Here is an 18,859-nt window from a genome sequence, read left to right as displayed (position 1 = left end):
ATTGTAGGCTTCATTGTTCTTTTTCTAATTTTTTAAGATGAAATGTTAGGTTGTTTATTTGGGCTTATTCTTGTTTTTGAGATAGGCCTGTAATGATACGAACTTTTTTCATTTACCTCTTTTGCTGTGTCCCAAAAGTTTTGATATGTCGTACTATCATTATCATTCGTTTATATGTATCTCTTGATCTCTTTTTCTTTCTTCTCTGACCCAGTTATTCTTCACTAGCATGTTGTTTAATCTCCATGTATTTGTGGTTCTTGCTTTCTTTTTACAGTTGATATCCAGCTTCAAACATATTGATCTGACAATATGTTTGGTATGATGTTAACCCTCTTATATTGGTTGAGGCTATCTCTGTGTCCCAGTATGTGGTCAACCCTTGAGAATGTTCCAAGTGTACTACATAAAAATGTATAAGCAGCTTTTTTGGGATGAAAGGCTCTGTAAATGTCAATTATGTCCAGTTGGTCTAATGTGTCATTTAAGGATGTTATTTCCTTATTGATTTTCTGTTTGGATGATCTGTCCATATCTGACAGTGAGGTATTATGTCCTCTACTAGATAATGTTTTGGTCTGTTTCTTCCTTTAGTTGTGTTAGTAATTGCTTTATATAGAGATAGATATTAATAAGTGTTATGTCTTCTTGGTTCCCTTTATTATTATGAAGTGTCCCACAGTATCTTACTTTACCTTTTTTATTTTGAAGTCTATTTCATCCGATATCAGTACCCCTACTCCTGCTTTTCTCTGAATGCCATTTACCCGAAATATCACTTTCCGCCCTTTCACTTTGTGTCTATATTTGTGTTTGGAGCTGAGATGTGTTTCCTGAAGGCAACATATGGTTGGGTTTTGTTTTTTGATCCAATTTGCAACTTTGTGCCTTTTTATTGGTGAATTTAGTCCATTTACATTTAGAGTGATTATTGAAATCTGAAGCCTTCTATGGCCATTTTATCTTTTGCTTTCTGGTAGCTTAGTGTTCCTATTGCTTCCTTGTCCTTGTTTTTCTGTCTGTTTTTTTAAAAATTTTGTTTGAGTTTTGTGGATTTTCCCTCTGATGCTTTTTTTTTATGTTATGTACTTCAGTTCTGAATCTTTCGTGTGTGGTTACAATTACAAATATGTAAAGGGTAGTGTTTGTGTGTATTTGTGTCAATTTTCTTCTGCATGTGCCTTATCTTCATTCCCCTTAGCGAATTTGGATCTTTGAATCCTCCCCTTTTCAGTCATTGTTATCTCAGTTTGTCCCTATATTATTTGATTCCACTCCTTTCTGTCTTGTAAGGTTTGTGCTGAGAAGTCCGACAGTAATGTAATGGGTTTTCCTTTATAGGTTACTGTCTTATTTTTCCTGGCTGCCATGAATTCTGTCATTATCTTTTGATAATATTAAATAAATGTGTCTTGGAGATTGCCTTTTTAGGTTGAGATAATTGGACGTTCTGTTGACTTCTTGAATTCCCAGCTCCAGTTCATTCATTTGATTTTGGAAATTCTCATCAAATATTTGTCCGAAAATGCTTTCTGATCCATGCTGCTTTTCCTCTCCTTCGTGAATACTCATTTTTCTTATATTTCCTTTTCTTATGGTATCAGCTATTTCTTGTTTTTCTCTTTCATTATTTTTCATTCTTCGGTTTTTCTCTTCTTCTTTCTGATTTATTTCTAAATTTCTGTCTTTGATATCACTGATCCTTTCCTCTATTTGGTCGACTCTATTTCTTAAGCTTTCTATTTCATTTTTCACCTCTTTCATTGTGTTCTTCATCTCCAAAAGTTCACTTTGATTCTTTTTGATGGTTTCAATCTCCTTGCTAAAGAACTGTGTCTGCTCATCTACTTGTTTCTTCAATTTCTGAAGTTGTTTATATGAATTGTTTTGGATCTCACTGAGTTTTTTCAGAAGTACCATTGTGAATTCTCCATCATTTAAGTCACATATTTCTATGTCTTTAAGCTTATTTTCTGGAGATTTTTCTCTTTCACTCTGAGTTGCCTTGTCACCTTGGTTGTTCATGGTGTTTAATGGACTGTTTCTCTGCCTGGGCACTAATGGACATGTATTCTGCTTTATTTTCCCCCTCATAAAGATTTATTATATAAATGTTTCTTTAGCCAGTTTCTAAGAAGGTGCTTTTCATTTTGTTTCTGGTAGATGGCATCTATGCCTCCTGGATACTTGCTTTATATAAAGTCTTAATAATGCCTTTTTTTCCTTATAAATATTCAATCGTCATCGCTACCCCCTGTCTCAGTGTCTGTCAGTGTTAGTGACAGTTTTGGTAGCATTTTCTCAAATTCCCCTGGGACTCCAAAGTGTTCAGTCTTAGAGGATATTGCAGGGGGGTGCCCTCTGGTTTGGAGGATGGGGTCGTTGTGACTCAGCCTTTTGTTTTGCAACCACAGTGGTAATAATTATCTCTTACTTTCTGCCGTCTCCACTTTGCTTTACTTTCTACCCTCGTCTCTGGGCACTCCCACTGTGTGGAGCTCAAATCTCTTTTCAGGCAGGGCTGTTCAGGGAACTCACCGCACCTTCATCCCTTCCCCTCCTCCTACAGGGATTTCCAGCTGTGAAAGGTAGCTTCTTCGTTCCTCCCAGTCCAGTGCCTGACTTTTGTGGTTCTGACCTGTGGTAGCTCTTAGCGCAGGTCACTTGCTCAGACGTGCTTGTGTGCAGTTTAGATGTTATTCGTTGAGTTTTTGATGTTCAGCTTATTGTTATTTCAAGGTGAGAGATTTGGGGACATCTCTCACTTGGCCATGCTTCTGACATCACTCCTAAATTTTTTTTAACTAGACATTTTTGTCTACTAAATAATGTCAGGTACTTCAAAAGACTTGCCACTGACATTTAGCTATAATCTAGTGATGTTCAATAGCATACGTTTCCAATATTTTAATAATTAACTTTTTTAACATTACCACTTCCTAGTGCAGCTGAAATGTCTACAAAGACTTTTTTTTCTGTCTTCTTAAGTTCAGGCAATCCTTTTATACATAGTGGATACTCAGTGAATATTTGTTAAGGGTTCAGTGTTTTGGTGTATAACTGAATTTGCGAATTAAAGACTTTGCAGTGAAAAGTTAATTTTATTTATGTACTGTAATTTCAGATTTATACCGATCAGCCCTTTCTCAATATAGAATTTGCTGCTCCCTGCTAACTTCTTTGGTTTCATTTTGACTCATAAAATCTGGAGTTACGTTTATACAAATTAAAAATGCTTTGGCTACCATATTGGCCACTGCCTGTGAAGATTTAAAAGTGGTTTTATATAGTTTAATGGTTTTAAATAGACTCCTATTCTAGATGAATCAAGTCCCCTATGTCAGATCACATTCATAGCCTCATAACAACATCAAGAAGTTCACAAAAACATGAATAGGCTTGTATGACCCCTTAACAAGGTGTATGACTTGTTTCTACTAGAAACTAAGGAACATAAAAGAGATCTCAAAAGGTTGGAATCACTCATGTGTATCGAATTTTTTTTTTCATTTTTTGAAACTATATCATGTTGGTAATGCTTGGATCTTGATAAGAATGTGGTGTTCAGAAAGTACTTACTTTGCCCATGTTCTTTTGGATCCCTTATGGTATAAAGAGAGAGCCTCATGATTTAGTCATTTTCTGGTGATGTCAACTTCTCCAGTTCATTGAATATGCTGTCTCATTTAAGGGAAGACTTTACCTTTCTTTTGTTGATGAATATATTAGCATGTCATTCTGATAACTGACAACCAAGGTGTATCTATAGGCCTCAGTTTTCATATCTCTAAAATGGATGAGACCAAATGACTCCCTGGGTCTCTTAGAATTCTTAGTTATCTCTTGATGCTTTAATTATGGGATAATCTTGTCATTATACTCTAATATGGGAAATTTTATTTTGCATTAGGCTGCTTTTATTCGTGATGAAATGATGCCAGGAGAGTGGGATGTTTGCGTTACTTCTTATGAGATGATAATTAAAGAAAAATCTGTATTTAAAAAGTTTCATTGGCGATACCTAGTTATTGATGAGGCTCATAGAATAAAGAATGAAAAATCTAAGGTAAGCCAGTTCTTAATATCTTTATTAAAGTTTTCCTTGAACTATTATGTCTGTTTACTTCTGTGTAGTCAAAATTAAAAAAAAGAAACTGATAGAGGATTTTGATTTTATTCATGGGAATGTGCATGCAAATCAGTTTTTAAAATGGTTTTAAAGTTTAAGTTATTGAATACAAAGAAAACAAAAATTGAGCACAGTATTTAATGTAATAAAAATGAGGTGTTCATTTGCTATATCTGTTGTAGCCTAACTGTGCTATGCTACATTATTTTAATATTTTGGTAATATTTGGTGTGCAGATGTTATTTGCATTAATTTATTTTTATTGAGGAACTATCTTATGTGTATCATGTGGATTAGAAAAATCATTTCCTTGAATTATCTGACTTGTGTAAATTAGTGTGGTGTTAATATTAAAAAATATCAATATTTCTTGCCTTTTAACTCCATCAGCAGTAGGAAAAGTATCAATTATTATGATGAATCTCTCTGGATTATTGGGCTACTTTGGGAGAAACAGGGACAGAACTTGAGCAAAACCACCAAGTGGAACATACTAATTTCAAATTTGAACTAATACCCAATAAGAGGATGCATGTTAGAGAATAATTGTTTATTTAAGAGTATTATAAAATGTGCATTTTTATTGATAAGAATACTGTTCTTTTATACTTTTGTGCTTTCATTTTTGTGGTTGTGTATTTAGAAAATTAATATAACTTATCAGAGAAAATGGGCCCAAGTCTAGTGCTTAAAAATAGTGACCAGGCCAAGTTAAAACTTGGCTAGGCATGTAGATGAACATGATTGATGGGGTGAAGGAGATATTGTGTAAAGTGACTAGCCTGAATTCCATGGAGTTTGACTGTTTCTGTGGACCCAAAATGGAGAAAATAAATTTTTTGATGTGGGGGAAGGGTCTCAGGTATGACTATAATCTGCATTCTTGTAAGTGTTGAAATGCCTAGAATATTTTGTTCAGTTGTGCTTTACTGCGACAAGGTCACTGGAACTAGGATATTTTTCCATAGAAAATTTATTTTCAAGATTTATTCAAAAATGTATTGGTTGGATAAAGAACTGAATGTTGCATATTCTAATAAATAAAATAATGTTAACATAATTATTATTTTTCTAGCTTTCAGAGATCGTCCGTGAATTCAAGTCAACTAACCGCTTGCTCCTAACTGGAACACCTTTGCAGAATAACCTGCATGAACTCTGGGCATTACTCAACTTTTTATTGTCTGATGTCTTTAATTCTGCAGATGTAAGTTGGTCATATGTTTTAAGTATAATTTTCTTAGGTTCACAGGCTTATGTTTTCAAAGCATAGAATGTACATTGAAACTTATAGGTCTCTTTCATTTTTAATTCTTTATCTGTGTTTGATTTTCTCAGAAAAGAGCTCTTAAATACAAATTTTCAAATGGGGATATTTAGAAAAATAATATTTCTTTCTTTTGAGATTATCCTCCCTGTTTAACTTTGCCTATATCACATTGCTACCACAACTTAAGATATGAGATAGGCTGAGTTCAGAATAGTACATTCACAATTAAATTGGAAAGGCTTTCTGCATACTGGTTTGGCAGATAGAATCTTTAAAATGATCTTCGACTTTTGTAGGCATTAACATTTGGTGAGTATTAAAGAGCTAATAATATGCGATTCAAAAACAACGTATTTTGTAAATATATGATATATATTTTTATCATTAACACAGGGTTATGAATTGAATGATATAGGGACTTTGGAGCTTGATTTTTCTCATTTCTGATATTAATTGATAATAAAGTACCAAGTTCAGCTATGCATTATTAGTTTATATACCTTATCTTGCTTTTTTTTAATTGTTGGATTAACATTTTCATTAGCATTATATATCTTTGAATCTATATTATTACTCCTTCTAGTGGATATAATGCTACTATGGTAAGGAGAAGCCTAATAAAGGTGTTTTAAGGAAAAACTGCTGATGGAATTCCTGTATAATGGTGTTCAAATTTTGTTAACTGCTCCAGTATTTTATCTGTTTTCAGAAGTAAATAATATTGACCATCACAGTTACATATTTTAAAAGTGCATTTAAAATGAATTATTGTTATATCAGTTATATAAGAATTTATAGACTATTAAGTTTATTTAAAACAAAACAAAACAAAACAAAACAAAACCGTACACTTACTATAGCATTTTCACGCCCCCACTCCCACAGGACTTTGATTCTTGGTTTGACACTAAAAATTGTCTTGGTGATCAAAAACTTGTGGAAAGACTTCACACAGTAAGTAATAGCAGATAAGAAAATTTAGTAATTAAATATATGTAACCAAGCCAAGAAACAAACTGCCAGGGAATCTGTTTGAACTTGTCGTTTGCCTCTTGGCTCAATCTCACTGCTTCTTCCTCTCAGCCTTTCTGACAGCCTCTTTGAGAAACAAACTGCATACTATATCTCCAGCCTCTATATGGAATAGCTTGTTTTGGTTCTCGCCCACAGATAATGTGGTCCTCTCCAGCAGATGCTGTTCACTGTGCCACACCCCACAGGTCCTCAAGATCACATCGGTTTTCTCCTAGTTCCCCAACGCCACTTCTAAGCCACTGCTCTTCCACTGTCATGTGTAGAACTCTTCCTTTGAAGCTCAAGTTATCTTACAGATCCACTCTCCACTCATTCTCTTGTCTGTCACCTACTCATCACCAGGTGGTTACCTCACATTCGTTGAACACCAATTTTTCATTTTTTGATAATAATTTATCATATCCTTATAACTCTTTCACTGTGTTTCTCCTTTTGTACTCATCTTGTTGCCTTACAGAGACCTTTAGTCCCTGGTTTTTCTCCCTGATTTCTCTCCCCATCCATCAGTCTATTTCTGTTGTTGCTTTTTTCTGTATCCAGCAATGAGCCCATTTTCTATAACTTAAGCCACTCTTTTTGTCAGTATTCCCAAACTCCCTTGTTCTTTTGACCTGCCATTTCTGCCCTGAAAGCTCTTCCCTGGAATAATATAACTGTGTCTCTGTCCTCTGGGTTTGGATTCTGTTTCTACCACTTATTAGCAGAGTGACCTGCTCTGTATCGGGGCTGCTCAACTGTACAAGTTGGCACCACTGTGAATTCATATTCTCTAACATAAGCTGGGATTTAATGATGCTACTGATCCTTCAACATGGTTTTCTACAACATTCTTTTCCATTTTCTATAACAGTTACTTCATATTTTCTATAATAGTTATATTACCTTCTCCAGTATCCCTGAGGCTTCTATCCCCAGTATTCCATGCCCTCCTTTCTCAGCAAGTAACATTATTCCTTTCTCAGAGAAAATAGAATTCACTAGGGAAGGAACTGCTTCAAGGATATCCATCTTCCAAGGGTATCTGCATGTGTGTTACCTTCTTTCTGAGTGGAAGAGTTGTTCTTTCTCTGGGCAATGGCTAATTCTTCCATTGTGAACCATGGATCTCATCTCTTCCTATTTCCTTATGAACCTTTCTCTATGATTTATCCTTTTTATTGATTGAATTTTCTACTTCTGTCTCCATATTGGCTTGTTTCCCTCAACATGTAAATATGCTCAGCTATCTCCTTTATTAAATCCAAACCCACATCCATACCCAACCACTCTCACACATGTACAAAGCAGTAACTTCTCAACACTGTGTCCTTCTCTAGCTATGATTCTGTTTTTTTTCCTCGATAGCTATGCTTCTTGAAAGAGTAGTTTATCCTTTTCATCTCTACTACCTAATCTCCTATTCACTCTTTTTCTATATACACCTTTAATTTTTTTTTAAAAAATTGTCTTAGTGGAGTTTTGTGAGGAAGTGGATATAGATACATATTTGCTATTTTTTGTCTGTTGTTTTAAATGAGAATCTCAAGCCTTCTTTACAGATTAAAATATAAAAACTAAAATGTATCGTCTGCCTCTTCCTTTCTCCCCCTACCTTGGCAAAATGTAAGCTTCATGTGGCAGGGGCGCTATCTGTTTTCCACCATATTAAGCCCTATATGCCTGGTCTGGAGGAGCTGCTCATTAAACATTCATCTACTTGAATCCCCAACAGTCATCATGCTGTAAATATTTGTTCAGAGTAAAACAGACCAAGTCAGGAAATAAATTACTTTAAGTAACGGGGAATTTATTCTAAGAATGCAAAAGAGGAAAAGAAGACAAGTCTTCCAAGAATCTTGTCACACAAGTTGTAGTGCATCTGGGCCTCAGATATCAGGAACTTGGTCAGCTCTGGGGACTGGTTATTTTGTCTCTAGTGGCTCCTAGTCACTCCTAGATCCATTGACCACTGGCTTCTATTCATTTCATACAACTGAAACTTATCTTGCAAGTCGTCAGTGATTTTCCAGTTGATGTCTTCAAGATACACCTCTTGGTCAGTATCTTACTTAGCTTCTTTGTACTATTTGCACTTCTAACTACTCCTGCTTGAAACTCTTTCCTGCTTGGTGTCTGGGAGTAAAGAATGGGTTTTCTCTTTTCTTACCTCTTGGGCTGCTCTTATCAGTCTTCTTTATGAGCTGCTCTTTCTCTGTCCCTGAAAGTTTAGTGTTTTGTAGGGCTTTGTCTTTGACTTTCTTTGTCATACATGTTTTCCCTGAGGATCCATTCCTATAGTTTTAGCTACCACCTTATACTTAAAACTCCCAAATTTATCTCTCCATATTTCTTTCCTAAGCTCTAGAAGTAGATAATCCCACTGCTTTCTGAGTGTTCTGCATAAATATCTCACAGGCATTTTAAACTCTTAAGAATCTCTCTTAAACAAATTTAAGAGGCCTAAACCAGAAACCAGAAGTCTGTTTTTACTTCTCCCTTTTCCTTACCTCCCACAGATCTCTAATAATAATAGCTATAGTTTATTAAAGTCTACCGTGGTTAAGTTCTACCACATGTACTACCAGAAATTGTCACAACAGCCTTAGAAATAGGTTTCATTATTCCTATTTAAAAATGCGTGGCATATACATTTGCCATAAATATATATTTTTTGGATGAATGGATGAGAAGCAGGCTTGGAAAAGTTAAGGAACTTGACCAGTTCATGACAGCTAATCACCGACTGAGCTGATGGTAGAATCAGCTTGATCTGGATTTGAATTCTGCTTCTACCACTTACTAGCAGAGTGACTTTGATGATGTTAATAAAATTGAAATAACAACATTTTCTTCAAAGATTTATTGTAAGCATTCAAAACTTGTTATGTAAAGTTCATGGTGCAGTGTCTGGCACATTGCAGGTGTTCTATAAATGGTAGCATTATTATTTTCTTGTGGTAGACTCTACCTTGCAGGTATTCACTCTTTGTTTCATCTTTTTTTCTCTATTCATTCATGTCTTTCTTAACATTGAACCATTTTCCTCTCATTCATATATTTAACCACTTTGAAATGGCTGAATTTTATTTCCCTTTTAGAGACTCTCTCAGAACTATACTCTGACATTGCATTTCCTCTAAGGTTTAAAAATCGTATATTATAGCAGATTTTTTAAAAAGACTCTTTTGCACTTATTCAATAGTCAAAAATTTTGTTGTCTCAGTTTTTAATGTATTTTGTGCCATCACAAAATACATTAATAGATTAAATAGATTAAAATGTTTAATTTAGGGTTTTCTATTAGATGTTTTATAAACTTCTATAAAAACTATCACTTTTTAGGTTTTAAAACCATTTTTGTTACGTCGTATAAAAACTGATGTAGAGAAGAGCCTGCCTCCTAAAAAGGAAATAAAGATTTACTTGGGACTGAGTAAAATGCAGCGAGAATGGTGAGCTATGTTGTTTCCATTAGAATTTATTTATATATAAGGGTTTATTAAAAATTAGCTTTGTACTGGTTCAGTTACACCTTTAGTTCAAAAATTACATTGTCTGTTTAAATGGCGAGTTAAGTTCAAATATTTTAATAGGAAATTGATAGTATTTTATTTAACCTTTGGGAAAGGGCACTGGCCTTGGAGTCTATAGCTCTGTGTTTGAATCTTGTGCTTCACCTCTTAATAGCTATGTAGCTTGGGCAAGTTATATAACCTTGGTTTCCTTTCTGTAAAATGGGGATAATAATACCTAGCTTATGAGGATGCTGTCAGGGTTTAAAGGGATAATGTCACTGGCAATTTTATTAGTTATTCTTGTTTTTTTTTTCCATCAGTGAAAATAATAACCATAAGAATAATCAGTAATAAGATGGTTGAAAATATCAGTGAATGTGGATATGACAAAAATAGAAGCTGGAATGGTTTGATAAATGCAAGCAAAGCAGGAAATTGACAAGAGGAGTCACAAGGAATGATAAATTAGATGTTAATAGTGTAATAATGCAGCTAAGAGAAGCAAAATGTTGCTTATATTAATAAAATTAGATTACTTATAACATGTAACAATTTCTCTACTATTGAAACCAGTATAGGGTAATGGTGAGGAGTATATTTCTATGAACTCAGAAATAAGATCAGATCCTGGTTTTGTCCCTTTCTGTGGCCCCAAGTAAGTCATTTCACTTCTCTTAGCTGCCTGAATTTCCATCTGTAAAATGGGGGTGATACTAGTACATATCTCAGAGTTTTTGTGAAGATTTAACAAGATGATTTATGTAATGCCCTTGACATGATACCTGGCTCTTCCACTCAGTACAGGTTGGCTCTTATTGTAATTAAATATTCTTAGTGTTCAGATGGACACATAGGTTTGTTTTAGTCTGGATGAAGGTCTAGAAAAGATAATGAAAAATGTTTATAGGATCAGAAAAAAAAAATGACCTACAAAGACAAGTGTAAAAAAATGCAGTTGTTTTTAGCTCGAACAAGTAAAGTTTGGATGCCAACTTTCAGCAATCATTGTACTTATTGAATATAGAACTTATCTGATATAGTTATCTGAATAGTTATCAGCTGATGACAATTTCTAGTAACAGACAAAAACTTGAAGAGATAGGTTCAAATCTTCACTAGTTTCTTGGTTTTACTGATCAGATTTGCTCTCAAATCAAATCCTGTTGTTTATCTTTAAATGGGAATCTAAGCTGATCACCAAAGGGATATTTCTTGATGGCATTAAACCTTTCTAATAATCGACAATTAATTATAGTTTAAAATTTTAGGTATACAAAAATCCTGATGAAAGATATTGATGTTTTAAACTCTGCTGGCAAGATGGACAAAATGCGACTGTTAAACATTCTGATGCAGCTTCGAAAGTGTTGTAATCATCCTTACCTGTTTGATGGTGCTGAACCTGGTCCACCTTATACCACTGATGAACACATTGTTAGCAACAGTGGTAAAATGGTCGTTCTTGATAAACTGTTGGTCAAACTCAAAGAACAGGGTGAGTTACACATCTTTCAGTTGACATGAAATAACTTATATTAATGAATACAATTTTGCATACTTATTTATCATTCACTCATTCAGCAAACATTTGTGAGTACTTACTATTTGCCAGGATTTGTCCTATGGCCTCGTTATACAAAGGTGCGTAAGACAATAGTCTTTGACTTGGAGAAGCTTACAGTGTAGTGAAGAGGAATAGTTGCAGTTCATTCTGATAAGAGCTGTGATATATTGAGAAACTGGGAGTTGGAGAAGTGGTCACAGAGATGACCTTTGAAGTGAGCACTGGATCATGTGTGAGAGTAAAACATGGGGAAAAGGAGGGGAAAGGTTTTCCAGGGCAATGAAACAGGTGTGAAAGAAAGGGAATGCAGAGTTTACGGTAGTTGGGGTAGAGTGGCAGTGATGAATCTGGAAAGATGGATGGGGCCAAATTACAAGAGGCCTTTTAAACCATGCTTTAAAGAGTTTGGGCTCTTTTGAAGGTGGGGCCGGGGGTGGTGGTGGTCATAGAAGGATTGACTGTGGAAAGTGATGTGATCAGATTTGTAAGGAAGAGAAACTTAGAAGCAGTATGAGAGACAAGAAACAGGAGACTAGTTGGGAGACTATTGCAGTTAAGTCCAGTGAAAGATTGTGTAGACCCATTGCTCATCCTCAGGACAAAGGCAGATGTTAAATCATCTCAATATGTGTGGAGAATTTTGAAGGCCTTAAAAATGTGTAACTCAACAAATGCATCATTCTGTATAGCATTCCTTGAAAGATGTGCATTTGTATCTGTATGTATGTTTAGTGGACTGTTCATGTGCTGTATATTTATGTTGTATATGATGCTTACTTTTATTTTTGTAACTTCCAAGTTAGTCTTACACAAGTTGAATAATTTGATTTTTTTTGGTAAAATGTTTTAGGTTCAAGAGTTCTCATTTTTAGCCAGATGACTCGCTTGCTGGACATTTTGGAGGATTATTGTATGTGGCGTGGGTATGAGTATTGTCGGCTGGATGGACAAACCCCACATGAAGAAAGAGAGGTGAGAAAGAGAAAATAAGACTTTAAAAATCAGAGTTCAATTAAGCCATGTTTTCATCATTTGCTAGTTTTGAACTTTGGCCTTTTCTTTAGGTAAATGTATTGAATTTCTCGCTACTACCTCTCTGGGATCTTCAGTTTTGCTTCCATTACACTGACTCTTTACCAATCATTCTTTATTCTTTCCAAGGTCTTCAGAAACATTCTCACTTATCTAAAGGATAATACATCATTACATCCTTACCTCCTCTAACCACTGCTATCTTTGGCCTTTTGATTACTAATTGTTTCTCAGCTTACTCTTTGACCTCTGATTTTATGTCATTTTCTTTTCTTGATTTGCCTCCTACAGTAGGCCCTCACCATTCGTGGAATTTAACAGTTGAGATTTTTCCAGTTTATGAGCAACCCTAAAGACTCATGAAACACAGTAATTTGTAAAGGGAATAATCTCAGTCTTTGTAAAACTGAAATGGGACAACATAAGTGTAGGTGCTAATCATGCATTTGTATATTGGAATACTAAAAAAGTTTGGCGTGCAGAAATGAGTCACTTAGCTAGTGAGGAAGCCTACCTAGCACCTATCTTTCAAATTTGGAAATTCTTGTGTATCTTTAGATTATTTCTCACGAATGTCATGGGTCTAATGTATTTTAAACTCTTTAAAGCACATTTTTTGGGGAGGGCTTTGCTAATTTATCTTCTCTTTTCTGTGATCCTTCAGGACTCTGTCTTTGGCCTCTGTTTTAAGTCTGTACTCATGCTCTGGGCAAAGATCGTGATTTCATGGTATAGTGGAAAATGCATTGAAACTTGGTTTCAGAAGACCTGAATTTTAACACCAACTCCACCACTTTGTAGTATATGCAAGGCATTTAATTCTCTGAGCCTCAGTATCTTTAACTGTATTATAAGGGTAGTATTAATACCTAAGCTTCTTTTTTCTGACAACGTTGTGAGGACCATTGGAAATAATAGGTATGAATGCAGTTTTTAAACTGTGTAGTGCAGTATATACTGCATGTCATGAAATTGCACACAGGCCTTTTTATCTCTCTACTTTAGAGCCCCTTCTCAGGCCACAAAGACTCAGCCCATGGCCCTTTCTTTCCATAGGTGCAGTGGGCATTACTGTTCTTTGTATGCCTCGTTATTGAAGCCTGGCCAGAGCATAGGATAGTGTCTACTGTAGGCACACAGGCCCTTTTCATATTAAGGGTTTAACCTGCTACCCACTGGGGAAACACTTGCGTTAACATTTATAGATGTGGGACTTTTCAAAGCTCATGCTATTCCCTGCTCTACAGTATTTTACTCTTTTTGAAATGGTAACTTGAAGCTTTTTTGGGCTTTTGCTCATTCATTCCTGAAAATGGTTTCTGCAGATCTCATTAAGCATAGGCCATATAGTACCATTCAAGATGACCCTTCTTACTGGAACGAAGATGATACTAAGGCAGAAGGGTAGGTGATTTCTGACCACAAATAGCCAATTTGCAATTCTGACTGAACTCTCTGCTCATGAACAATATGGACTTTGCCTAATTATGCCCAAAGTCTTCTGGTTTCTTAAATTGCATGTATTGACTTTAGATACCACCAAACCAGAGCTGCTAATTTTTTTTTGAAATGCCCTGCTTTCCCATTATGTTGTTGTCTATATGATCATTTCATCTATTTTCCTAGTAAGAAGAGGAAGACCATATCTTTACTTGATTCCTTACTTTATCAGCTGTTAATTAACAGTTCTTTCTCAGTGGCTCTCAGATTTGCCCTTTTTCCATTGCCACAGCTAAATTCAGCAAAGTATTTGATCATTCTCTGAGTCAGTTCCTGTTACTTTTACTTAATTGGCCTCCTCACTTTTCTTGGGAAAGGGACTAACATTTGTTAAGCAACTACTATAAGCTAGGCAACTTATAGTTCCAATCGAATTCTTGCAGCAGCCCAGTAAAGTAGTGGTAGAATTTTCTCTACTTGCAACTGTGTCTCAGAGAGGTTAAATGCTCGCTCAGAACCACATATGTAATAAATGGTAGTTATGATTCATGCCCAGGTTTTTGCTATTTCCTCTACACTAAATTGCCTCTCACTACATCATGCTGCTTTCTATACTGCCCCCTCTACATGCTATACTGACTTGGCAGTGGGAGTCACCTTTTCTGCTTGCAACTTTTGACCATGCCATTCCATTCATTAAAAATATAACGTCCTTTATTTTGTGATTGTAAAAGTAATACTTGATTGCTGAAGGAAATTTGGAAAATAACGAAAACTATTTCCAGCTAAACTTTTTATGTATGTATAATATATATAAATAATTGCTATTCTGTGTACAGTTTATACAAAGCTTAGTATCCTGATACTTTTAAGTTATCACTATATTGTACTTTCCTATATCAGTAAAAAAAATCATTGTAAAAATAATTTTCGTGTAATATTTCATCTTATGGATGTATTATAAATAATTTATCCCCTATTGATCATTTAGGTTGTTTTCAATTTTTCACTACTATAAATAATGCTAAAGTGAAAGTCCTTGTACATAAATCTTTGTGCACATCTCTGATTATTTCCTTAGGATAAATTCCTAGAAGTGGAATTACTGGGTCAAAGGGTATGAACATTTTTAAGACTCTTGATGCATATTGCCAAATTGCTTTCCAGAAAAGTTGTGCCAATTTATACTCCCAGCAGCAATGTATGAGAGTGCCCGTCTCACCGCCCCCTCGTCAACATTGAGTATTATCATTTTTTTAATCTTTAAAAAATGGTATTATATTGTTTTAATTTGTATTTATTTGATTACTAGTGGATTAAATATTATTCTTGTGTTTATTAGCCATTTGTATTTATTCTTCTGTTTATTGTCTTTTTTTTTTGCTCATTTTTCTTTTGGAATCTGAGTGTTTTTTTTCTAATTCGTATGAGATATTTATATCGTAATTTCAGACTCTTTACTAAATATCCCTCAGTTACTTTCCTGATTTTCATTACTTTTCTATTTGCCCCTTTTCACCATATGGAAATAAATCTACTTACCTTCCCCTAAATCTGTTGTTCTCATTCCCATTTCTAAACCATTTTTTCCCTCTTGGTTGGTCTCCTAAACTATACCTTCTTTATTAATCCTTCATAAACTAATGGAAATGAAGTTGAGATATTTGACATTATGCCCCCTAGATATATATCAGCTCTCATTCAATTAAAACGTTTTCACTATTATTGTTTTAAAATAATTCAAATGATTTATTATTCGCTTAGTTAAATTTGTCTATATGATTGTTCTAAGTTTGTCTCTATTGGCATAAGCTTATAAAGATTAGGAACTTTATGTAATATACTTTCTATAGCAATTCACATAGTACAGTATATAGATAGATGCTTAAATATTTTTGAAGGTGGAAGAATATTATAAAGTGGGGTTTTGAGTATGCATGTTAAAATGTTTATTTCTTAAGGACTCTGGTAATATAATTTGATTTTCTTTCTTTTTCTTTCATCTCCTGTGTCAATTTAAAAAAAAGGAAGCAATAGAGGCTTTTAATGTTCCTAATAGTAGCAAATTCATCTTTATGCTGAGTACCAGGGCTGGAGGTCTCGGAATTAACTTGGCAAGTGCTGATGTGGTTATACTATATGATTCAGACTGGAATCCACAGGTTGATCTACAAGCTATGGTTAGTAATCTTTAATGATGTCAGAAATTTACCTTAGCTCAGAATACTATTGTTATTTATATAGCACAAAGACATTTTATGATAAAAAGGTAACAACAATTTGGGGGAGATTTTGCAGAAACTATTCTACCAGGGAGCTATTTCACTTACCTTTCATCATGGTGTCATTTATTGAACTAGAGCTACAACTTTTGTCAGTGTGACACATTTTAAGATAAAGAAATATAACTTAAGAAGTAAAGAGAGTCAAAAGAGCTATGCATTCAAAATCTCAAGAAGTTATTGGACAATTGACTGTCTTTGGAAGCAATTAAAGTCATATGCCAATGAGGCATAGCTTAGATAGAAGTCCTTCCTTTTCTTTTATAATAGAGAATTGAAAAATATTGACCATTGGGACATTTTGAAATCAACATGCTTTGGCATAATTATTACTTTAGCATGGTACTGAACTACCTGTTCGATATGACTAAGCAGGAGTAAGCCCTAGTAAGTTAGTGTGACTGAACTGGAAAACCGTTGATGATAACCTTTATTTCCATAAAAAAATGTTAGAGTATAGCTGATCCTTCACAATTTGCTGATTTGAGTTTGGAATTTTAAATATGTGTAGGGATGTTGCATTCTCTTTGTTCTGTGTTGAAACTGTTACTGGGCTCTAGTGTTTATATTTAGTATAAGGTCTTTTTTGAATCTTGTTTCTTTGATATTTCTTTCTCAACTACCCTCTTCCTTTCACCTATTTGCTCTAGCAGCTTCTGTGTTTTAAAAACACTACCCTTAACTGTTATTTTTTTATTATCAGAACTTTCTACCAGTTACCTTTGCCAACTGTAAACTGTAGGACCAATTCTAGAGCAATATATAGTAAGGATGTTAGTATTCCATTAATTTGTATGACCCTTTACTACTGATTTCTGAATTGCCTCAGCAAGCAGAAAGAGCTGTTTGATGATGAAATAAAGCTAACTTTTGCCACCATAGCAACTCTTGTTAACTACTTTGTCCCTCACTCACAAAACTCTTTGCTAGTGTGGAAGATGTTTGTATTTACTAGCATAAAGTTATTTAGTAACTTAATCTTAAAGCTTTTGGCTCCCTCCAGTCCTTATCTTTTAAAAATTAATTTATTTTTAAATTATAGTTGACATGCAATATTATATTAGTCTCAGGTGTAAAACATAGTGATTGAACATTTGTATACCTTATGAAGTGATTACCATAAGTCTAGTAACCATCGACCATTGTGCAAACTTATAATGATGACAGTATTACCTCTGCTGTACATTATATTCCTGTGATTTATTTTATGACTGAAAGTTTGAACTTATTAATCCTCTTCATCTTTTTTGCCTATCCCCCCTCTCTGTGGCATCCATCAGTTCTCTGTATTTATGAATCTGTTTCTGTTTTGTTTTTTCATTTGTTTTGTTCTTTAGATTCTACATATAAGTGAAATCATACAGATGTCTTTCTCTATCCTACTCATTTCACTTAGCGGAATACCCTTTGGGTCCATCCATGTTGTTGCAAATGGCAAGATTTCATTATTTTTTATGGCTGAGTAATATTCCATTGAATATATGAACATATGTGAATAAATATATATGTGTGTATATATATATATGAATAAGTAAATAGACGTATATACACACATACACACATACATACATACATATACCTCTTCTTTATCCATTCATCTATTGATGAACACCTAGGTTGCTTTCATATCTTCGCTATTGTAAATAACACTGCAGTGAATGTAGGGGTACATATTTCTCTTTTAATTAATGTACTCATTTTCTTTGAATAAATACCCAGAAGTGGAATTGCTGGGTCATATGGTAGGGCTTTGCCTGTTTTCCTTCTGGAAGTTATCCATCAATGGTAAGTAGAATATTTGCAGATTTCTTTTTTCCTAAGGGTCTGTAGATATTCTTAGTAGTCATCATCCTCCTTTCAAAAGTGGCAGGTATAGAGAGATCAGGAACTAATTTTATTTATAGAATTTTATAGCATATGGTGGCTAGGTTATACATTTTATCCAGAATTCCCAATATCTTATATTAGGATCTTTTTCTACTAGGATCGAGCACATCGTATTGGTCAGAAGAAGCCAGTACGTGTGTTTCGCCTCATCACCGACAACACTGTTGAAGAAAGGATTGTAGAAAGAGCTGAGATAAAACTGAGGCTTGACTCAATTGTTATACAACAAGGTATTTATACATATAGACTTAATTAGGTGGTTTGTTTGCAAAAGAAAATGCAGTTTTCTTCAAAGGAGATTACTTTTAATGAAAGGTGGCCAAAATTGGAAACTTAGAGAAAAAGACAGTTTTTAAAACAACATGCTAATTTAAACCTTCCTAAACAAAAGCTTTGAATTTATTATAAGCTATTGAACATCAGTAGCTTATAGTTGAATGTCAATGGCAAATATATGAAGTATATGATATTATTTTGAAGTATATGATATTATTTAGTAGACAGAAATGTCTAGTTAAAAAAATTTACACATGTATTAGAGGGTACCTTTCCATGCAGAGCAATTTGATCTAAAAAGGAAAGTTTGTACATGAAAGAATGTTTCTGACTTTTAACTGAGTTTTACAGAAGGAAATTCATATTGAAATAGAACATATGGAAGAAGAAAATCTTGTAGGGTTGTTCATTAAAATATAACTTTAAAGCTCACTAATTTTTTGTTCAACC

The 18,859-nt window shown here is 34.3% G+C and overlaps 1 protein-coding gene across 1 annotated transcript in view; it reads left to right on the top strand.

Annotated features, from left to right (window-relative positions):
- SMARCA1 (SWI/SNF related, matrix associated, actin dependent regulator of chromatin, subfamily a, member 1) overlaps positions 1–18,859 on the top strand; it is an 84,531-nt gene that overhangs the window by 18,577 nt on the left and 47,095 nt on the right. Inside the window, 9 exon segments of the mRNA XM_006911764.3 lie at positions 3,911–4,066; positions 5,205–5,336; positions 6,285–6,353; positions 9,756–9,865; positions 11,197–11,423; positions 12,343–12,464; positions 15,046–15,081; positions 15,992–16,144; positions 18,231–18,448. Of these exon segments, the coding sequence (XP_006911826.1) occupies positions 3,911–4,066; positions 5,205–5,336; positions 6,285–6,353; positions 9,756–9,865; positions 11,197–11,423; positions 12,343–12,464; positions 15,046–15,081; positions 15,992–16,144; positions 18,231–18,448 (1,223 nt within the window).

Source organism: Pteropus alecto, unplaced genomic scaffold (assembly GCF_000325575.1).
Source record: "Pteropus alecto unplaced genomic scaffold, ASM32557v1 scaffold85, whole genome shotgun sequence".
NCBI classification, from domain to species: Eukaryota; Metazoa; Chordata; class Mammalia; order Chiroptera; family Pteropodidae; genus Pteropus; species Pteropus alecto.
Note: the sequence above shows the minus strand (reverse complement) of the source record. Positions and strands in the feature narration are given on the sequence as shown.